Source organism: Montipora foliosa, chromosome 4, assembly GCF_036669935.1.
Source record: "Montipora foliosa isolate CH-2021 chromosome 4, ASM3666993v2, whole genome shotgun sequence".
NCBI classification, from domain to species: domain Eukaryota; kingdom Metazoa; phylum Cnidaria; class Anthozoa; order Scleractinia; family Acroporidae; genus Montipora; species Montipora foliosa.
The window spans coordinates 14344687-14367323 of record NC_090872.1 but is presented as its reverse complement, the minus strand read 5'-3'; the positions used below and the strand labels follow the sequence as shown (position 1 = coordinate 14367323).

At 39.2% G+C, this 22637-nt stretch overlaps 2 protein-coding genes across 10 annotated transcripts in view; one reads left to right on the top strand and one right to left on the bottom strand.

Annotated features, from left to right (window-relative positions):
* Positions 1-9582, bottom strand: part of LOC137999964 (astacin-like metalloprotease toxin 1) — a 22701-nt gene extending 13119 nt beyond the window's left edge. For 3 of the 4 annotated variants that reach the window (XM_068846012.1, XM_068846010.1, XM_068846013.1), the window contains exons 1-2: positions 9243-9582; positions 1-374 (exon numbers count right to left, since the gene is read on the bottom strand). The exon at positions 1-374 is cut by the window's left edge and continues 70 nt beyond it. The gene's annotated coding sequence lies outside the window, so the exon portion shown is untranslated. Of the gene's footprint in view, positions 375-989; positions 1008-9242 lie in introns of those variants that run through there. The other variant, XM_068846011.1, reaches the window with a different exon arrangement.
* Positions 5456-19501, top strand: LOC137999962 (paired box protein Pax-6-like). Of its 6 annotated transcripts, none has more exons than XM_068846005.1 (10): positions 5456-5527; positions 5765-5819; positions 10004-10142; positions 10220-10810; positions 11323-11537; positions 13099-13317; positions 14426-14771; positions 15377-15412; positions 16599-16824; positions 17544-19501. In XM_068846005.1, exons 3-10 carry the CDS (start codon positions 10121-10123, stop codon positions 17602-17604), a joined length of 1716 nt encoding a protein of 571 aa, XP_068702106.1. In that variant the 5' UTR covers positions 5456-5527; positions 5765-5819; positions 10004-10120; the 3' UTR covers positions 17605-19501. The 6 variants fall into 6 exon arrangements, with proteins under 6 accessions (XP_068702106.1, XP_068702110.1, XP_068702108.1 ...); XM_068846009.1 differs by having other exon boundaries at positions 5463-5661; positions 16599-16829; XM_068846007.1 differs by having other exon boundaries at positions 5465-5661; positions 11323-11525.
* Positions 19502-22637: the final 3136 nt, after the last annotated feature.

Sequence of the window (22637 nt, the reverse complement as noted above, 5' to 3'; positions counted from 1 at the left end):
GCAGGCGAAGAGTTGAGTATCGTTTTACAGCTGACACTAAATTTACTCTCAGTTGAATTGCTTTCGTCGGTTATGTAATGAGAATCGGTTTACTGTCATTGCCTGACTAACGGTCTATAGACTCGCGGTTGTTGTCGAAGCTCAGTCAGGGCTATGGTATCCACCAGGTTCCACCCTTCAAGAAGATCAACAAACAGGGTTCTTGTACGCTCAACGGTTGACCGCTATTGCTTGACGCTCCCTGTGTGTCAAGCCGGGTTGTAATATTCACCAGGTTCCAGTCTCCAAGAAGGTCCCTCAGCAGGGTTTTTGTACACGCCATATCTTAGCTCTGGGTGGTTTTTTTCCTCATTGTCGATGGCTTCAACATTTTCCTGCGCATTATGAGACAAATTGAGTCCATTAGATTTAACTGAAAAGTAATTGTTAAAGAGATATTTCGCAGGACGTTTACCTAAATACTGTGCAAACCAACGTTTATAAACAGAGAACATAAAAGATAAAGTATCCGAGAAAATTCGTTTGGTTAAAAGATTAACTCGGTGTTTCAATCTTATTGTGTTATAGATAAGACTAATTAACTTTAGATAATTTTTCCAACAATGTTACTTTGTCCCTTTGTTTGTCATTAATTTAACTGTATTTGCGTTCATGCATGTTTCTCCAAAAGGAAATGCTTATTGATAATCAACAATCAAGACGTTTCTGTAATGATTACAGCTACTGAATTTTAACGCGATTCTATGACGTATTTCGTGGAGAAGGAAGAAAAACTCCACAATTCGTATTGTTGTGTCCAAGAAAACTCGTTTTTTATTTACGAACTGCAAAACGCTAAAATTTGTCACTATGCAACGCAGACAGGCACATTTATTTGTTGCGAGATTTGATTGGCTCACGTTCTTGTCACTCTTCAGTGGTTGTAATTGGCCAAACAATGTCACTTTGAATTTCAAATGAACAGCACTTTGTACTGGTCAGCATCTTACCAGCTCCTTTCTTAGTCTCCACCACTTGTAAACAGTCCCAACTGTGACAACAACAGCTATTCCAACAAGAGCGAACTTGAAATACTTCATTTTCGCAAGATTTGTTGGTATATGACCATAAGTTCCTCCGAAATGTTCTCTTGTTTTAGTGGTATATGTCTAGATACGTTGACAAGCTTCGCTAAGATTAAAAGCGCTCGGAAAGCCTAAGTCAACTGAAAATTTAGTTACCGATTTCTTATCTCTATCCTCCTGATCCGATTTCTTAATTTTTTTTTCTTGTGACGCGATAGTCAAATTTATGACGATTTCACAGCATGGCATTGCGCATCTGTACTGCGCATCGCACGTCTTGCGCGAGCGGAGAAAATAAGGCGACATTTTGCAGCTCAGAACTCCATTCTCGTCGATGTCCCTTGAGTCCGTTTTTCTTTTGTCAACACCAATAACACGGTCGCTGGCCACAGCCAAAGCTCTTCCGGCTCTTCTGCACATTCTTAAAAACGGTCGTCAACGGTTACAAAGCGAATGAACATTATACCATTACCGAGACTGCGCTTATTTTTGGCTGTGACTAGAGTCCGTGTTCTTGGCGCTGACCAAAAGAAAAGCGGACTCTGGCGACGAGAATGCGCGCGGAATTCGCAAGACATTCCGAGGAATATTCGTTTCCAGTGACTTTAGAGGACCTATGCTTATGCCCTAAAACAAGCATTAATTTTCCAATTCAATAATTTCTCCACTGAATAAAGCTATGCCTCTTGTTCATTTTGCGCGAGCCGATTGAATAAACATGTCCTCAATGTGGCATGAAAGTCAACGCGTCAGTTTCCGAGTAAACAAACATAAATGATAAGCACAGGTGAAACGGTGCAAGAAGATTAAAGTCCACTATAATTAATTGAAGCTAGCGATTCCGTTTCATCGAATGATTGGTTCCGTTGGATTCCAACTCTGTCGAGCAACATCATGCACTCTCATCGCCTATCGTCCACTTTGAACTGATATTACTGATTTTTAAGAGAGTCAATCACGGTTTTCTCTGTTTCACCACCCGCATGACAGTCTCACTAGTTGATGGTAGTTTGTTCTTGACATTTTACGGGGCAGGGCCTGGCAGTGGACGCTTGCGCGAACAAACTGACGCAATTGAGCTGAAAATGAACGTCGAAAGAAAGGAAAACATTTTCCATGGGAAAGATAGTTTGAAGTAAGAGCTACCAAACTATCTTCAACTCTAAATTTAGTTCAACCGCCAATTTTTGGGATGTTTAAGACAACATTATACAAACACTTGCTTGCTTTTCCCATGGCTCGCTGCTCTGAATCTGGAATAAGATATACCGTAGGTTTTTACTGTATCGATAGTTCTTAAGATATACGAATTTTATTGTGTGATTTTGGAGTGTGAGGTTTATTGAGTGTATATTGTTCCAAGTTTGTAATCGCTAAAAGGAACTGTGCTCTGTCAAAAGGCCTCCTTTAATTAGTGTATAAACGTCGTAATTAATCAACTGTTGATTTCTGTCCCTTGTTATTTTGTAACAAAGTTACTGGAAAGGAATTTCTCTGCTTGACTCATTTTCCAGTCAAAGTTGGGGAAAAAGGAAAATGGGCTCTTCTCAAGGAAACGAGAAAAGTGCAACGACATTTCGACTTTGAAGTTGTACAATAAGAGCATATAGTCAAATAATACAAGGAAAATAAATCATACTTAATAACTTAGTTAATAACTATGAATAAATTGAGCTGACCCCACAAGAAGCTATATTAAGCCCCCAGGCTTATTTGACAACTGAACTTAGATTTACCTTTGTAATAATGGACGACTCAGAAGAACAGATTTACATCGAATAAGTGAAGACTGACGAATTGTAACATTCAATTTTATGAAGGCGCGAGGACGAAAAGTTTGTTAGGCCGCGCGTAGCTCAGTGTTGGAACGCTTCGACACAGCAGGACGCCTGTGGTGGTCTTTTAAATCAATAAAGATGCATTTATCATTTCCTCTTGAGGACTTTGCACCATAACGTGAAATTAATCCTATTTAAATAACGGAGAGTGGACACGATCTCCAAAGATAGCCTGGAAGTGCTTGAAGAAAAGCTTAAATGTGGTATTTGTTTTGACTTGCAAGCGCCAAAGTATGCGAATGCAACCGCCGCTCAACAATTACTTCTTCATTAAAAACCGCTAACATCGAAAGTTCAAATGACTTGTGTAAACAGGCATACCCCGCAAAACGCAGATATTCAAGAGCCCTTATTTACTGACCACACTTTATTTTTCTTTGATTCCGCGCTTGACGACCCGGGGCCGTTAACTCGCGTTTCATTGTTTCATTGGAATGAGGACGAAGACAAGATTGCTTGCTGTGGCTACGGTGTGTGACGTAAATCACCGGTACTCAGCAGTCGTCATATAAACCACTTATTTTGGCCGCGTTGACTTGACGCGCACCCACGTCTAGATCTAAGAAGGAAATTTAGTCTTGTATACCGACAGTTATGTCTCAACACCGAGAGCTATGTCAGTATCAACAGCTCCCAGAAGCTGCATTCATTGCGTTGTTCAGATTGCGTGAAACGATTGCCTATTTGCGTGATGAATCACTGATAAGTTGATTTCATCAGGCAAAATCAACCTGTTGAAATTTCCTTTAATCTTTTTCATCCCCTTGTCTATTCTTTCAAACCGTTCTAACTGCACAAATCGAGACGATATTGAAGTATGCGTAGTGAAGCTTATCGTTTAAGCTTGTTGGGCATTCGAGTGTTTGTCTTTGCCAACTTTGAAAAATTGCTTCGTCATTAAAAGCAGATGAACAACTGCTCCTAAAAACTCAATTATTCGAAAAGAAATTAAAACCTTCTCTCCAATGGAACTGGACTTCACAATTTTCTTGAGAAACTGGTTGCTTTATCGGTGGTAGGATTTAATCATTGCGTACTTAGCAGCGTATAAAATCGAGTGCAAGCTCTGCTAGCTAAGCGTAAATCCGTACAAATAGATCCTTCAGAGAGTTTAAATCAGTTCGTGTTTGTTTATAAGAAGGGCTTACATATATTGTTACACGGATTGCGCCTTGAAAGACTCGCAGGCTAATGACTATAAAAAAGTCGTCCATTAATCGAATTTGAACGTAGGTTAGGATTAAAGAGAAAGAACGATTAGTTCTTTAGTGAGGCAAAAATGTCTTTTGCATTCAATTTGAGGCAACGGCCGTCTTGTTGAGAGAGAAAAACAATGCCGGTGGAGAAAGGCAAACTATAGAATTGTTTTCGATTTTCTTTTAAAGTTCTTTCTTTTTTTGTTTCAGTCGATCAGTATGGTTGCTGATCACGTGCTAAAACACAGGCATGTAGCGGTTGAATTGCATTGGATCGGCTGCTTGGCTCCAGTGAGCCAATTTTTGATAAACGCAAACACACACTTATACACACATATTCGGTTAAGTGTAACGCGAAATGTCACCGATAAAGTCGAGCGATTTTAGCGTAATCTGTTTCAACTGAAAGACTTAAAGACAGCAGTTGAATCACTCTTTTGCTCTTTCCTCATTCTAATTCACGCGTGAGATTCACCTACTTAACAAATTACATGCCATGTTAGCAGCCTTTAGAGTCAATAAATCTTGTGTTGAATGCGCAAATGGCGAAACTGTAGTTTTTTTACGTGCGTGGAAACCTCACGGTAGTTCTATCTACTTAGTTAAGCAGTTTTAAAGTGTATCAAGAAAAAATATTCATGGCAAAAGCGTTTTATCGTAGCATGGAGAATGATTGGAGAAATAAACAAACTTTCTTTGACAATTTATTCCGAAAAGCCCGTAATCACCGGGAATGGGTAACTTTTTGGATTATTTATTTTATATTAACATGATTGTGGAGTATGACCTCATTTCAGTCTATGAGTACAATAAAAAGTCCACTGAGTAACGTAAAGGAAAGGAAAAATTAATGTCCTTCAAATAAATTGAGTACTGATTCTGCGGAAGAGCTCAGAAGCAAATATAATGAAGTAAAAACATCAAAGATTTACAACAAGTAAGCTTATTGTATTTGGCTGTTTGTTAAGTCATAACTGGTCTAATGACCAATGAGAACTGAGCTTGCAGATTAAATTGATATCTCTATATGCTTGAAATATTGAGGTTGATTCAATGGCGTAGGTGAAGCGTAAAGACCTTTTCAAGACAAGCCATATCCTACTTCTCGCTTTTTTGCATTTTTAAGGCAATTCGGCAGGCTTGAGCCACCTTGCGTTTTATGGACTTTATTGTAGGCCCGGCAAAACACGATGAAATGAAATGAAACGACTCTGGTGGGATAGAAAAGGGAGGAAGCTGCATTTCGTCAATTCTTACTTTGTTAGTCAACAGTGGTTAAGACTACGTCAAATGACGTTTAAAAAACATTATTCAACTTCCACTAAAATAGTATGAAAAGTCGACATCCGCATTGCACGAAACCAAGCAAATTTCAAATCACCTACGAAGCAATACATCCACATTTTCTGAAGCAGAGCCGACCCAAAAAGTCAGTTAGGTTTAATCTGGAAAGATCTTGAGTTTTTTCTTTTATCCTGCTTCGAACGGATTGTCTTGTTGAACTTATCGTGGTCTTAGCGGTCCATTCAGCATAAATAGCTTCAGGCGAAAAACATTAGCAGAGTATGTTACGAAAAGTTAATCAAGCAACTCATATGCATAACAAAAGAAGAGCACTCTAGGAACCCCTATTTATTGGAAAACCCTTTACAATTTTTTTTTATAGCTTTGTGAAGCATCTTGGTCAGAAGCAAGCGAATTGATAGCACCCGCTCTAGAAGGTAAAGTGATTTTCCATTTTTTGTCCTCTTCAAATATAGTTTGTTATATTCCTTTTCAATTGACCTACTTAAATAATTATGGAGTGAAGCTTTGATCTTCGTGGGTTATTGCATTCTGTTAGACACATGTGAAGGAATTTGCTTGTTTTTGCCTCGAGTATTTTCAAAGCTTCGCGAAAGTTGACTGCCCATAGCAAGGCCTTTGGGTGCCTTTGCCGTGTTCGATTCATTGATTTTAAGGATATATTTCCCTGCCTTCTCATGCTTGACTACAGTAGAGGGAAATCGTTCACAAACAAACAATTCCATGTACAAATCCAACTTAACGCCTGCCCACGAGCGCTTGTTTACTGCCCAAATATTTGCAGCCTATGAGGACGATCTCGAAACGCGCGGAGTACTTTCGTTCCGAATGACATAAGGACGGCTAACCCGTCGTTCCGTATCATGAGCGATTCTTGATATTTGATGGCTGTGCGCCTCTTGCAGTGCTGTGGTGAAACGGGATGCGATTTTGTTGAACTGATTTCTGGTTCATTGGTTTAACACGAATTCACTCGAGTGAGGTGTGAAGTTAAGTCAGAGAGAAGACCGGATCAGTCATCTGTGATAACAGTTAAATAGCTTCTAATTCGATTATCGCTTCGAGCAGAGACAAACGTTGGCAATTCTCTTTCATATAATATTGCTAACCAGCACGGGAACCGAGATCTTTCCTAAAGCTATGAACCAGATCAAAAGCGATTCGTTATGTTAATTTCCTCATGGGAGAACAAGACTGACTTCCTAAAGTTGGCTCACGAAACTTATCGTGCGCGATTAAAATGCAACATTGTTGATTTCTTCAAAAATTTCGGATCCAATTTTGCACGAATTCAAGCCGACAGGCAGCTCCTTAAGAAATTCATGGCTAAAGCGCAGCGTAAGTTTGACAACGAAGCCTTCGTGGGTCTGTTTGCGTTTTGTCGACACACGTCATTTGCCTAGAATACAAGAACATGCAATTCTGCTAAGACTGAGCAAGCATTTCGTCTCTCTCTGCTGCACTCCGTCAAATTAGCACTGTTAAACACGGTAATGTTAAATCCGTTTTCAATATGACGAATATGATACCCCAATTCACACTACTGTGAGATAAGGAGGAAATAAACTTGAAGTTGACATAAGTTGTTCTCTCTCGAAAAGCGTTTTCTCTGTTCGCGAAAATTACGCGAAAATCCTAGGAATTTAGGACAAGCGCACTTTTTGCTTAAAAATTGATTCTTCCTCAACCAAATTTGTTGCCGAAGGCAGTCTTTTTGCTAAGTCCTTAAATAGTTTGGCGTTACTGCACATTTTATGATAGGAACATATAATTTATACGAAGTTTAAAACTAGTTGAAGCCATATTTTCATGACGTTTCGAAGACATATAGAGTTGATCAGTCATGGCGCAAATAAAACTGGAAAGGAAACGAATGACTCAGTGACTGTAAGGTAGTTTCATATCCTGTATTCAGTTAAGTCTCAAGCACAATAGAGATCAGACAATGATGGCATATCGATCAGTGGTCAGATACAAAGGTTATAAAGCTCGGTGCCTTGCTTTTCAATTGTACACGTGAGTGCAAGTTTTATAAACTGAGAAACCTTTAAGAATCGATCACTCTTTAGGGTGAATGCTTTCGTGCAAACCAAAAACCCATTCTCCTCTAGAAAATCTTAAAAACTAAGGGAATTGAATATAGAAGCTAAAGTGATGAGATTCGAGTTTATTTAATCACAATGACTGCGAAAATGCCGTTTTTAGTGTGGAAACTCTGATCTCGATCTGAACAGGAAATAACCTTTGAGCACAGTGATGCTCAATTCGGGTTTCGTGTCTTGAGCTGTGTAATCAAGCATACAAAATTTCTCGATGCTTATCGTAAGTTCCGTCTCATGAAGCACCCTCTTGACTGACTACGCATTTCAAGCTCGAAACCATCCGTTTCGCAGACTCATCGAATCAAAAATAGGAGGCCTCGTTCGCGGTCCTTCCGCTCAAATAGGAATCTTTCCTTGATTTTGATGCTGTTGTATAAACTGCGGAAAACGCAAGTGGATTTGAAGCGATTACATTAGCTTAGTACTGACGAATTAGAATACTTTGAAATTCCAACACTGTATGCAAATGATAAATACTAAAACAGCTGAAACAATTGCAAGACTTGAAAAACAGCTGTTAAAAATCGTCCAAGATTTTAAGGAAAACCTTTTTGAAAGAGCAATTTTTTGGACTAAAACATACAGATGACAGCGCGCACCTAACATTTTCCTTATATACTTCATACAAACTAACCCATACTAAAGCTTCATTTAATCATAAACTAATCTTTAACCAGTTAATCTTTAACAATGGTCCAAGAATCAAGTTTTCACGAGGGCAAAATTATAATCGGACTGCAGTTCTTTCCTCCCATAGTTGTCACTGATAAATAGGGAATGACAGTTCATTTCGTGACGTCACAGACTCGATTGGAATTGGAATGCACCGCGCTTGCGTAAAGAGGAAAACATGTCAGAAAATTTGTATTGCAACGACAATATTCTAGCAAAGAGAACAAAAAGAAAAAATACAAATTTTGCGATGAACTTTACTTTTCGATGATGTAATTAACTCAAAGCTGAATGTTTCAATAATTTTCAGAAATATCGCCCCGAGCACCAATTTGTTCTTTGTTGAAAATTCTACGATTTCTAATTCAGAGATTCTATCACGCGCAAATGCCACAACCGGGAAACCGCGATTTCCTTGGGATTCTATTGTGGAAGCGACAAATTACTGTCTAAGACATACTTAACCTGTTATCATCAGCCTTTTAATTTGGCACTACAATCAAGTGTAGAGCTCTCGGTTTCCCGTGTTACACACATCAACAACTTCTTATAAATTCATCTCACGCCCTCCCCTCATTAATATTAATTGCGGCATAACTTGCGCATTTTCCCAATTAGAAGTCAAAAGGTCTTGTATTCGCTCTGGGGCTAATTGTCAGCGCAGTGTTTTAAAGGCGTTAATATTGTGCTGTGATGTCCATGGGATTGGAGTCAACACCAGCATATTTTGCACGGGTCATAATAAGCGCTATTTGCCATCTCGACTTCCCCTGGCTTCACTCTCCCATGAAATTGTGATCTGTGCAGCAATAGATCACTGGACAAAAAAGGGACGAAGACTTTGTCAGCATGAAAACGAAGAAGTGGGCGTTAAGTAATATTTTATTGGCGCCCGTTCATCAAAGCAATGAAATTTTCCGTTTGCAATTTGTCGGGAAACAACATGGAATGCAAATAATAAGGTTGTTTGGCTTTGAAGGAAAATACGCATTGTGGGGTGCTCCTTAGTGTCTCCGCAACACAAAGAACGCTGTTCAATAGAGTTTGCAGCGATATAATACTCACCTATTCGCCTGCTAATATTTTTCTCCTTGCGTTTTTCTTTTTTACCCTTCTTTTACATTCTGGAATGCATCAACGACCGTCCCGGAGACACCCGCGAGTGTCTTGCACCTCTCTCTTACTAAAGATCAGTCACAGTCGAACGCTTCAGCCACATTCTCCACTCTTTCACCCCAATCAAAACCACAATAAATTGCGAAACTCGATTTATGCTAATGTTATGCTATTTGCGCGCAATCTCTGAGCAATCTAAAAACCGGAAATTCGTAGGTCCACTCATATTTGTATCAAGGTCAGCACATTTGCGTTACTCAGCATTCTGCTATTTGCGCGTGTCCTAGATGTATTTGGAAAAATAGAGGAATCAATCTAATTTGTCTTAGATAGATGGCCTTGTGAAAACCAGTTGATACTGTGTTTTCATAGTCTCGGATGACTGACAGATAGTCTGTTGTCCGATTGTTTCATGCTGGCCCAAATTAGGTTTTGAAAACAATGGCTTTCTCTGCGAACCAATTAGATTTCTCGATTGGAAAATGTGTCAATCAGTCTTGAGTTGGGTTTTCGAATGCAATATATTCGGAAGCCCACAAAGTCAGATTGGGATCATTTGCAAGTTTAACGTCCGCGAACACGAGGTGTGTTGAAGGAATGCCCACTTGGCGAGACATTCGTCTGTTTTTATTCTCTGTTGTGCTCGAAACGGTTCAATGATCTGCTGCAGAAATTTGATAGTATTTGTGTTCTTTATTTGGTTTTCACAGGCTTTCGCTTACGGCCAAGTCACAGTGTTTAGTAACGCCTGACTGAGCTTAAACGGTCGTAGCGCCTGAGTGATTTTTGGAAAGGCAAAATACACACGGATCAACGGGTGCACTGGAATGGCTCATACTACAAAACAAGGTAGTAAATTAATTTGGTGTTTAGTAGCAAAACAAGTACGCAACAGTAAACTAAGGACCAATTTACATACCTCACAGGACACGGTGGAGTTAACCAACTTGGAGGTTTGTTCGTGAATGGAAGACCTCTCCCAGATGTTGTTCGATCAAGAATTGTTGAGTTGGCTCAGAGCGGAGTACGGCCATGTGACATTTCGCGGCAACTAAGGGTATCTCACGGCTGTGTAAGCAAGATTCTTTGCCGTTTCTACGAGACAGGCTCCATCAAACCGGGGGTAATTGGCGGGAGCAAGCCGAAGGTAGCAACAGGTCCCGTTGTCAACAAGATCGCGGACTACAAGCGTGCGAACCCAACAATGTTCGCTTGGGAGATTCGAGACCGGCTTCTTAGCGAAGGTGTTTGCACGACAGACAATGTTCCCAGTGTCAGCTCCATAAATAGGATTGTTCGAAATCGAATCAACAGCTCCGACAGCAAAATTGGCCCCGGAAAGACGGAGGAGATTGTTAGCGACGTTCCCGATGGCAGCATGAAAGTTGAGCCGTCAAGTGTTCATATGCCTCGGAATTCCTACTCTATCAACGGGATTCTAGGCATGGCCGCCCACTCAGTTAATTCTGTTTCCCCAAGCAAAAGAAAGCATTCAGTGGAAAGCGCCGAAAGCACAGGTATTTTAATGTTGTTAAGTTGTGTTGGAATTTTTTTATGTTTTCGTGAGAAATCCAAAACCCAGACAAAGCCTTTTCGCCCATGCGTCGTAGAATTTTGCAGAGAAGGCGCGCGCGCGAAAATATTCTTGTTTACATTGATGGTTAATGATCGGAGAATTTGATGTGAAATGCAACAAACTCACATCATTGACAAAAATCTCTGGGGTATTACATGTATGTCGAGGAAACCGCTCTCTTTTAAGAGCAAGAAGGGCTTTTTTTAAGAAGGACAACATTTTTTTTTAAATTGAAGAAAAAGTAATGTGCACTTATAAGGAGAATTCGTCAAATAAGTTAATACTGTAATATTGATTTTAAGGTTAAGCAGAGCTCAAAAGCAGGAATGAAATGAAAAGCAAATGTGGATTGGGCTATGTGTCTCTTTAAATATGACCTTAAGCACCCCCTGAAAGAAAGTGAACATTTTACCATGATTTCTCCATGTTCCTAATTTATCTATATTCTCTTAGGGAGTCATTCTGAAGAAGAGGGTCCAGAGGGCCAAATGGATGCTGGGTCACCCTCAGATCTCCGGGGACACAAGATAGTGCGCCGTCAACGCACAACATTTTCTGGAGACCAAATTGAACAGTTAGAAAAGACTTTTGAGAAGACCCATTACCCTGATGTCTTCACACGTGAAAAGCTGGCACAGGATGTTGATCTTTCTGAGGCAAGAATACAGGTACCAAAGTCATTGCTGTTAATGCTGGAAAAGGATTTGAAAAATCTGATTTGAATGCTCTGATCTAATACCACATAACAAACCAAACAAGGATTGTCTATCACTGTGAAAAATTAGACATCGATCAAAAATCTTTAATAACCAATAAATTAGAAGCTTGCAGCTTTCAACAACTGGATCTAATCATTGTAACCTTGTTATTTCTTCAAAGTTTTACATTTCCAAGGCTCCGTTTGCTCAAGAATGACAAAATTTGAGTATTTTGTAGGCATGAAAGTCATCAACTTTGAAAATTCCTTTGATCATTTAGCATTACAAGAAATCACTATAATTACAGTACAAGGAACTTTTTTTTCTTTGACATGTGATTGATCTTTTTCTAGCATTTGTTGACATAGATTTTTGCATTACAACAAGAACGTGAGCGGAATATTCATAGCTAAGTAACCAGGCATTAGATTGGATGCGAAACTGGACACTGGAAGCAGCCTTTTTCAATTGTTCCAGCAGATAAGCCGCATTCCTGATTTCTAGCGATTATTTTTTGGAAATTTAGGTGCGTCTTATCTGCGGGTGTTTACGGTACTATTCTTTGCATGGATTTTTCACTTTTACAGCAACGTGGTTTTCTTTCCAACTGGCATTTTCTCTTTTCTTGCCCGCTGTGTTTGAATATTCCCAATTCTGACATTTTATGAGAGTTTTGGTGTGAAAACTTGAAATAATAAACTAAAAAATGATACAAAAATACAAAAATCTTTGCCTTAATCAAATTGATTGTTTGTGTTTGTAATTTTCTACTCTGTCTAATGTTCACTTAACCCTCAGTGATAACACTGTTTGAGAGTTTTGTTTTCCTTCCAGCTTAGCAGTGATGGATTTAACCTGGTCTAATGGTTTAATACACATATAATTTCTTTTAATAACAAGTAATTAGGAAAATTTTAGTGAGGTGGCATCTAATCAATAACATACAGTGCTCTTATACCAAAGCAAGTTACCTGTCTAGTGTTTTTTAATCAGCAGACAAAAGTGGTTATCATTGAACCAGACAAACCATACCTTATAGTTAAAGATGCTTACACTGCCATGCATGCATACAGCATTTTATGATTTTTTAATGTAGTTTTTACTTTTTTTACAAGTTCATTCTTCCAGCTTCCAGTGCATTTAGGTTCAATGTTTTGTTGACTGTGTTTGTTTTTTGTCCAAGCCAACCGAGAAAAGACAAATGCCATGAGTTTCTTGAAAAAAATTCCCACAGGTTTTGCACAGGAACAATTGAAAATTAGACCAAAGTCTTTTTAAGTTTGCATGTATGTGTACTTTCCTCTGTTAGGCAAATGGGCGGTCATTCAACGACCGTTTACAACTATTATCCTTTTCACTGTTAATGCTGAGCAGTGTAATGAGCTAACTAGGCAAATCAGCATGTGAATGTGTTTTGGAACAGCTCTTTTAAACAGGCTCTTCTTTTTCTCTGCAGTATCTGAGTTTTACAGGCATAAGAAAAATGGGTGTTTGGTGCAAGCGTTTAATATCTCAGTTCTCTTACTCACAGGTTTGGTTCTCTAATCGACGGGCCAAGTGGAGGAAGCAAGAAAAGATCCCCTCCATTGGCAGCCCTACAGCTGCAAGCCCTGCGCAATCAGTGCCAACAACCTTTATTAACACTGCAACTGGGTATCCCACCACAGTCATAAGTCCACCACCCAACCACCCCACCCCTGTACAAGATGAGGGCTTGTCATCTGCTCATTATGCGCATCATGCTAGTGATGTAAGTTTGGTTGATTGTCAGTGGTTTCTGACAGCTGACAAAAGAGAAAAGAGAAGTCGGCTACTTTAATGACTCCTTAAAGGGGCTATATGTCATGCTATTATAGGGTGTTTAGGGGAAATCTTCAATTAATTACAAGTTTAGACCTGGAAAATGGTAACGTGGAATTACTTTACTGATAAAATTGTTGTTGCATCACAAGCAAGATGATTTTGAGTAAAAACGACTGAGGCGATTTACCATAAACTTCAAATGCAGTATGTTTCAATCTTGTCCATTTTGTGTCCATCCATGCTTCTCTTTCCTTTTCCTGTATTTCTTTTATGTTGTTCAACAGTTTTAAGTGGTTATTAAAATGTTTCATTGTATCTGTCAGATAGTACGCACGCTGTAATTGGCTAAATTAGCCGGCCGTATTCTACAGTACGGCCCGCTAAATTTAAAATTTCGACAAAACATCATCTAGCGAGTTTTTCATGTCGTTTCTGTTGCATAAACTTGTACTGAAAACTGTTTGAATCTTGCAAGCAACTATTTCAAACTTAACAGGCATTCTTTGTGGCAGTTGAACCTTCCACTTCACTTTGACTAGTTTCCTTGCCCACGCTCTGGTTAACCTCAAAGATATAATAAATATCTTACTAACCTCGTTTTCTCGGTCCGTACTGCAAGTTACGGATCCTCGTCTTTTCCCGTTGATTTATGGCCCGCGGGCTTCGCGCTTGGGCCATAAATCAACGGGAAAAAACTCGGTCCGTAACTTACAGTACGGACCTCGAACTCGGTTAGTAAGAGGTATTCATTGTACTTTTTGGGCATTTTAATTGTCATGAAATTACTTCATTTTGCATGACATAGTCACCTTATGTTGAAGTATTAATAATTATTAACCCATTGACACCTCAAATGTCCAAGGATGCCCACAGTTGATGAGGTAAACTGTCTAGCATTACACAGAGTAAAATGGTCAATGGGTTAATGACAGATTCTTTTCAAACCTAAGATTAAAGTTCATTTTGACAATGACAACAGTTGGTTATCTTACAAGTGATAAGACATGAACAATAAATTATTATTAATATTAATAATGGTCATTTTGTTTTCACAGTCAGATCCACCTGTGAAAACAGAATTGACAGAGCTGAAGCCAGTATCTGACCCAACCCTTTCCATGCATACCACAATGGGAATGCCAAACCTGGCACCAGCTCATCAAATTCAGCAGCAGCCTCCGTATGAAATGATGCGAACAGCAGCTGCCCCACCCAGCCAGACATTTATTGCAGTACCAAGTGCTAACCTTGTACAGGCCTCCCACCCCATGGTTGGTGGACAGGGTTACACCATGCGTATCAGCGACAACACCCAGTCATCTGTCAGCAGTAATGCAACATCAGTAGGGTACTCGTCAGTTGGACAAAGTGTCATGACAACTTCCCCATCTTATGCAACGCGTAAGTTTCCACGTGACAACCCCATAGTAAAGGTCTATCCATGCATGATTGGTTGGCTCTGGGCAGATACAAAATCAAGTTGAATCCTTAGTTGTCCAGGCATGCCGCTTAGCTGAGACAAATGAGATTTTTACCACAATTGCTTGTAATCTCGCAATCTGATTGGCTAATTTACCGTTGTCGATAGAAGTCTAGACAACGCTGCTTGCGTCATGCTCGCGTCAATTTGTCACGCAATGCAATAGCCAATCAGGAACGCTCATTTTGGAAAATAAACCAATCATATTGCAAGAAAGTTATAGACAACGCTTGCTCTTTCGTTGTGTCATTGAATGTGGTAAAAAACAAATCAAAAGTGGTTCAGCGTTGTCTGTACTCTTATCGACAACTATATTCGTCATCACAATGGTCAAAATTTGTTGTGGACTCACTCTGCTGTGCCTCGTGAGCCCACAACACTTTCGATTTAGTAAGGATACTGTAGATGCTGTGTGCCCTGGCTTTGGCTGTCGCTCAATAATTTCATTAATGTCAAAAACTAGAAGCAGCCTTTAAGAGTTATTTCCTTGTTTAACAATAAGCATTTTTTCCACATTTCTTTTTAGGGAGTCCAATACAGTATCAGAGAGTTATCACAAGTGGTAAGTCAACGTGACTGAGACACACTTTCGTACAAGCACATGTACAGGAACCAGTCTAACCATCTGATTAACAGTAAAGTGCAAATTTAATTTAATGACATTATAAACTGCTACTTTGGCAATTATTACATTAGATTCCTCCATAAAATGATGTAATGAAAACAAATCAAAAAGTTAAGGAAATGACCTCTTAATTCCAGTCTTATGACAAAATTGGGCAAGACTTGGAGATATAGCCCTCAACATTATCTGTCCAGTGTGATCAAGCACTTTGTGTGAAAATGTTCTACCGTAAAAAGAGTCACCACAAAAGTAACTTCAACTTGAGTTAACTGAATAGAGGGTAATGTGAAGTGCTAGATTTGTATCCCATATGAACCATGTGAGCGTTAGCCCTACTGATGGAAATGGGCCCACACAAGGACAGAGAAAAACTCTGACCAGGGTGGGAAATGAACCCACGACCTTCGGGTTAGATCTCTGCCGCTCTACCGACTGAGCTACAAGGTCAGACGGGAGTAGGCCGTGGGAACTGAAGATGTTAAGATCACGGCAATGAACATGTACTAGTACAAAGAAAGGTTACGTTTATACAAACGTTGGCCGTGTAACACTTATATTTTAAACAGAGTTAACTGAATAGAGGGTAATGTGAAGTGCTAGATTTGTATCCCATATGAACCATGTGAGTGTTAGCCCTACTGATGGAAATGGGCCCACACAAGGACAGAGAAAAACTCTGACCAGGCTGGGAAATGTTTGTATAAACGTAACCTTTCTTTTAACTTCAACTTGAATCTGTTCCCTTTTTGGAACACATTCAATCAAGAAATAATTTTCTTATACAACAAATTTAAAGAACACTGCAAGAGCATTGCTTTGACTTGATGTGGTAAAATTCTTATTTCAATGCAAGTGTATTAAGTTAGTCCTTTGTAGGGCTTTTGTTGATCTGGGCTAAATTTGACTTTCAGATGCAAAGATACATTTTTTGCACTTGTAAAAATTAATGAGACTTCATCAAATCAAGATCAAATGGTTTGATTAGATGTTCTTTGCTTCTCAATGTGATTTCTGGCCTTTGGCTTTTATATAAATTTCACAATTTTCTACAAATCCTATATGATCAGACTTGAGATAAATTATTGCACAAAAAACCAACAATAATTTTTTTCTTCCCTTATAGGTGGTGACATTGGTCAGGCTACATCCCCGCCTGCAGCCAATCCTGCCCCTGGTTATGTCCTCCCACCTGTTAGCACGCTCACTAAAGGTCAGATCCCAGGAGATATGACTGGCCAATTTCCACCATCAAGCTACTCCCAAGTTCAGGCACCCTACCCTGACCAATGGATTCCATATGCAGCTCAAGGGTTCATTGGCAGACCTACAGTGTTCCTGCCTGCCAACTGGTAAGGTTTGTATTTTTCCTGAGTGGTACAAGTGCAAAGTAATCAAATTATTCAACATGTCCTATAAACCAATGCATGTAAGTCCACTGTCTCTGGTTATATAATTTACTTTCTTGCTGCAATGTACAGCAAAGACATGGCTATTACACTGGGGTCCAACCTAAAGCATAATGTCTCTCCCATGGTCTTTGCTTGCTGGCTAAGATCAGGCACATTCTGGTTTTTGCTGAAGAGGGGAACTTACAGAACACTGTTTGGAGTAGGGCCTAGTACCAACTTTTGACACAGCCTACATACATGTATGACATCAAGTTTAGGAGTCAAACCAAAGTGCTCTGATTGATACATGTAAGAGTCACCTTGTAGTCATTGAAGGGGGCTCCCAAATGACACCAGTTAAGATTAAAATAATACTGATGCCACTATGGAGGGTGAAAGGGACAGTAACAATAATAATATTGTTATTATCAGTTGAGCACTTAAGCAACAGAAAATTAGAGAAAATGGCAGAACGTGTATCTCATTCAACTGCTTAAGACCCATTTGCAGTGACTCATTTCAAAATGGTTTCTTGTAAAACTTCCTTTTTATACAAAAGAAGACTTTAAAAGCCTGCCTTACCGGGGCATAAATCCTCTCGTTTATGATCCCTTTTCATTGCATTCATCACAATTTGGTTTGCCACTTATCTGACTTTGTTCTTTACTGTTGTTCTTTAGGACAACCTCTGCTCCACCACCATCAAGAGTTCCTCCTCCCAAACTGACCACATCTGCTTGAGGTGAATTTAAGGTGGTCAATCCTGAACATCACAGTCACTAACCTGCATCATTGCCGCCAAGTGTCCAAATTCGTACTGAAAGTATTTCTTAATATTATTATGACCAAGTACAGTACTTAAAATGGGGTTTTAAATCCAGTAAAGTTATTTTTGTTCGGCATTGTCCGATGCTACAGTACATTTAGTTTTACTGGCTTTTGGATCAATACTGATCAATGCAATTGATCTAGTGTTTGGTTTAAGTGGAAGGTTAACATTTGACCTTCCATGCAAGGCCATTTATGTTTTTTTTAATAGGATTTCAACTAGTCGTTTTCAGTGGTCGCTCCAAAGAACATCTTTTGTAGATTGTGTTTATACATGCATGTAGAAAGAAGTTCCATGCTGGTTTAGAACCTTGTGGGAACCTGAAAGACAAGCATTCTAGGAAATATTGAATTACCCATTTTGTCAATGCACAATATTATAGTATCTCAGAATCTGAAAACCAATATATTTTTTCTACTGCTGTAGGTACATTATTATTCCGACATCAATACCATGAAATCACACTTAGATAGTTTTAATCAATTTCAATTTTCCAAAGGTTGATTGACCATGTACATGTTGTAATAACTAAATTCTCAGCAATGATGTACAATGAAGTAACTGTCGAGGCAGTAATTATTACCGGTAATTGCTACATAATCATTTGTACAGGCTGATTCGTGCGTGTTAATTTTTATAGCTAAGAAATTGCAAATTTTTGTAGATAGTTTGGTAGGCTTGGATGTAATTGCATCCAACAAAATTGAAGAATTGTCATCCTTAGATAAAATCACAGATCTGGTCAAGATTTTGTACCTGGTGTATAATCTTCCAGAAAACCGTTGAAGGTAGATTAGAGGTAAAAGAATGCCATTTGAGTACCATTTGGTGGCGGTCTTGATCGATCGTCCTATTTTTGAAGTTATTTCACTGGTTTAATCAGCAGGAATGTCTTGAAAGAGATTTAGATCCCTTGTTTAGGAAGATCAAATCATTTCAGAATCCATCGCCCAATCAACGTAACATGACCTTGGTGTCCATAGAAACCCAAGATATTTGGTGCCTGTTGCAGTGCAACCATAAGAATCGGAAACTGACCTTTGGTTAAAACGCAATGAAACGGTGTTGTGAGTTTAAAGCATCCTTAGTGAGTCATGCATGAGAAGTTTGCCAGTGTAACCCATTTAGAATAGAAGGGAACGAACCTTAATTTGATTTCTCAAACGTATCGTCATTTCTCGTGTAAATAATATCAAAAATGTTTGGACAATGTGAGACGGAGAAGAGATTTTCTCGACGGCTGTATTTTTTATAACTTTTCCAACCAACTTTGGATAGCGTTTCAATTCTTGTCTTGAAGGCAACGAAATAGTCTGTCAGACATTCAAAGGAGATCAGATTTTCTACTTATTTTTGTAACAAAGCATTTTGGTTTGTCGAAACAAGTAATTTTGATGTAGTAATATTTTCTAATGGTCGCAGTATTTTTTATTCAATACTTAACACAAAACTATTTCTATCTTTCTACTAAGTGAGGTCGTGCTAGCTCCTTCCGTGCTCTGAATGCAATGTCGTTCGTCGTATTTTCCATACTCTTTTAGGAGCAATAATTACGCTCATTATTAGCCTGCTATATGCAATCTCAAATCAGAAACGACAGTCTTTTATAACAGGTTAGGCACTGGAATCGGTAGTTTTCGTATACCTACAAGTATTTTTCCATCTAAGCATATTTTTTTACATACAAACTGAAGTATATTTTTTGTCTAGCAATGCGATTTCTCAGTATTTAAAGCACTGCAATATGTATTTAAAGGGTACATTTAGTCGATTTGTCAATAAAACATGTAATAAAGTGAATTGTTCTCAGTAGCCCGTTTTATGAAGCACATTTTTATTCATCAGGCCCGGGTTGCCGGAAGCATGGTTAGGGCTAACCAGTGTTAAATACCATGGAAACCTGTAGGTTTTGGTTCTTCTTAACCAACGGTTAGCGCTAATCCGGTTTCGAGCAACTGGCGCCAGGAGGCGATCCCTCGCATTGGGTTGTGCTTACTGGTCTCAAAAAGACTGGATCGAGCGCGACCTCTCGGTTGACGCCATCTTATGTGGACCACTTTCCGACATTATACGAAGAAACTTTGAAGGTAGTATTATGCGTGCCACATTACTTTCCTCTCGCCATGAACCCACGCTGAAGTCTCAAGGTGGTCTCAACAGGTTGACCGCCGTGGTTCAAACTTCAAACAGTCCAGTCTCATTGCCGGAGATAGTGGTTCCGCCAGGTTCCAATCCCGCCCCGAGCATTGGCAGTAATTTTTGTCTTGGGGTCTCGAGATTTACATAATTCCGCGATAAAATATCCTGCCAATAGATAAGTGCACGTCTGGCTATAAACAAAGCATTAACATTTTATTTACCGAACTCAATGGGCATTTTTATACTAGAGACGAACTTGGGTCTATTTTGTTTTCTGCGTCCGTTAGGTTCGTCTGGTTTAAACACGGGCACAAGACGCATAATGCGTCTGGATAAACTATTCACTTTAGTATGTCTTCGAAGACGCACTAAACTGGGTCGTTCGTACAGACGAATTATGCGTTTTGTGCCCGTCTTTATACTAGACGAATTGAACAGACTAAGAAAAAATGTTTGCCCAAGTTTGTCCCAGACGAATTATGCGTCTCATATAGTTTGTCCCGTCTTCACACTAGACGGATAACATGAGAGACGCATAATTCGTCTGCACGGAGAATGCGTCTCTAGTATAAAAACGGCCAATGATCGAGTTTTCTTCATGCAATGTAATTTGAGCAATGAAGGGAAACCTGGGTAATACGTTTTCGTTATCAATTTGCTTTGACGCTGCCACATTTGTATTGGTGACATAAATTTTGGAGACAATGAGAAAAAGCTTACTTCCGGGTCGGACACCGCAGTCCACTTGATTGACCAATTACGTGGTCCATATGAAAGGGAAAAAAAAACCCGCACACGTCCCACACTCTTAGGTGCGGCGCCTATCTTTTCCATTTAAACACCGCTTGAATATTATTTTCTCACTTGAAAATGAAATTGTCATATTTCTTTCACCGATTCTTTCTTGCTTAAATGTAAGACTTTGTGAACAAAACGAAAACATGCGAGATGGCAGGAAATCTACTCCGATTTAAAGCCCAACCGAAGCTGAAAAAGAAAGCTTATTAAGCAGATTCTGTTTACGCCTGTGATCAATCGCGCGAGAAATTTTTGTACTTCAAAGATGCGCGCGAGCTCATTGCGAAAGTCGACGCTACCGACTATACCTTTGTGACGTTAGAGATACAGTTCTACCGAGGAATCGGGTTTGATAGCTGTTGGCCACACGAGATTAGCGTGACAAACTTTATCGTTTTGCTGAAGAAGAATAGAACTTAAATCTTCAATTTATCGGTTTCAGGTCATGGAGGTAAGCCATTAGACATTTACCTCCTTGCTTTTAATACTTACTCCACCAGCTTGACTTTATCATCAAGTCAACAGCAAAAACTAACTGCCTATAAGCGCCCCTTTCTAACCCTACGTAGTTGTCTTGAAAAGGATCGAACACAGTTAAAACAAGAAAAAAGCCCTATAAACAACAAAACAATAATACCTTGAAAGCTCGGTTCAATTTTCAAAAATCAAACTAAATGTTTTTTCAAGGCACCAGCGCAGTTCTATTCTACCCCTTAAACTTTGTCATCTCGTTCACCCATATCATGGCTGTTAAGGTAGGCTAATGTAGAGATCGTGATAAAATAAATAAATAAATATCAGCGTATCCTGCATAGTGGCTCTTCATTTAAACATTGTACTAGCTATATACAAAGAATCTCGTTAAAAATTTAAAATTAAAAGTTAATATTCGCTATTTTAGAAGAATATAAAAGTACTGATATAATACATTAAGTCGCGGCATAGTGTATATCGTGTACAATGATTGAGGAAAAGGTACACTGTAATAGCGAAGAAGCATACAAGAGCCATTATGTAGATACGCTGATATTAAGCCATTATTTATTGATTGATTCATTGATTGATTGATTGATTTTATCACGATCTCCACATTAGCTTACCTTATCAGCCGTAATATTGGCGAAAGAGATAACAATCAAAATAATCAAAGTAAGAATAGTATAGTCATCGTTTTCTGAGGAAGGAGTCTTTCCTCACAGAATTCATTAAAATTTGCACGGTTCCTGATATGAACAAGGAGACTGTTTAAAGAGCTGGGCTGCAATATCTTGTAATTTTTATGCTGATGAAGGGCCAAATTCCTTTATTTTTTCCACAGGATGATAAATTTAGACTTTTAGACACCGAGGCAGTGAGCACTGGTGTGAAAAACTTCATAGAAAACCTCTTTATTGTGAACTTCGTTATAAAGACAGTTGCAGGAATATGGGACGGCGTCCGCCAAAAACTAAAGGTTCGATTTAGCTTAACTACTGCATATAAAAACTTGAAAACTGTGTGTGAAAACATTAGCGAAGAGTTCTGCGAAGAACTGACCGCTAACCGGCTGTATCCGCGATCGCTGTATTGGAGTTCAACCCCGACCAGGGGCCCGTTTCTCGAAAGTCCCGAAACTTTACGGGCCATTTCCGGGTGTCAATTCCCTTTGTATCTCAAGAACGGAGAGGATTCAAGTCGTCAAACTACACAGTTCTAATTTTTTTTGTTACCTTAAAAACATGTTAAAAGATCGGCTTTCCAAAACAAGCGGTTGACAGTTTGGCTTTTCGGGCCCGAAAAGTTTTCGGGACTCTCGAGAAACAGGCAATAATAGAGAGCTTTAGCAAAGACAACGGCGACGGCAACGGGAACGGAAAAGTTTTCGGGACTTTCGAGAAACGGGCCATAGGCCCTGTTGTTCAAACGATGGATAGCGCTATCCGTATGATAAATCACTATCCAGTGGATAAGTCAACGAAACCAATTGCGCTATCCCCCACATTTGCCACGATTTTTGAAGCGGAAGTGG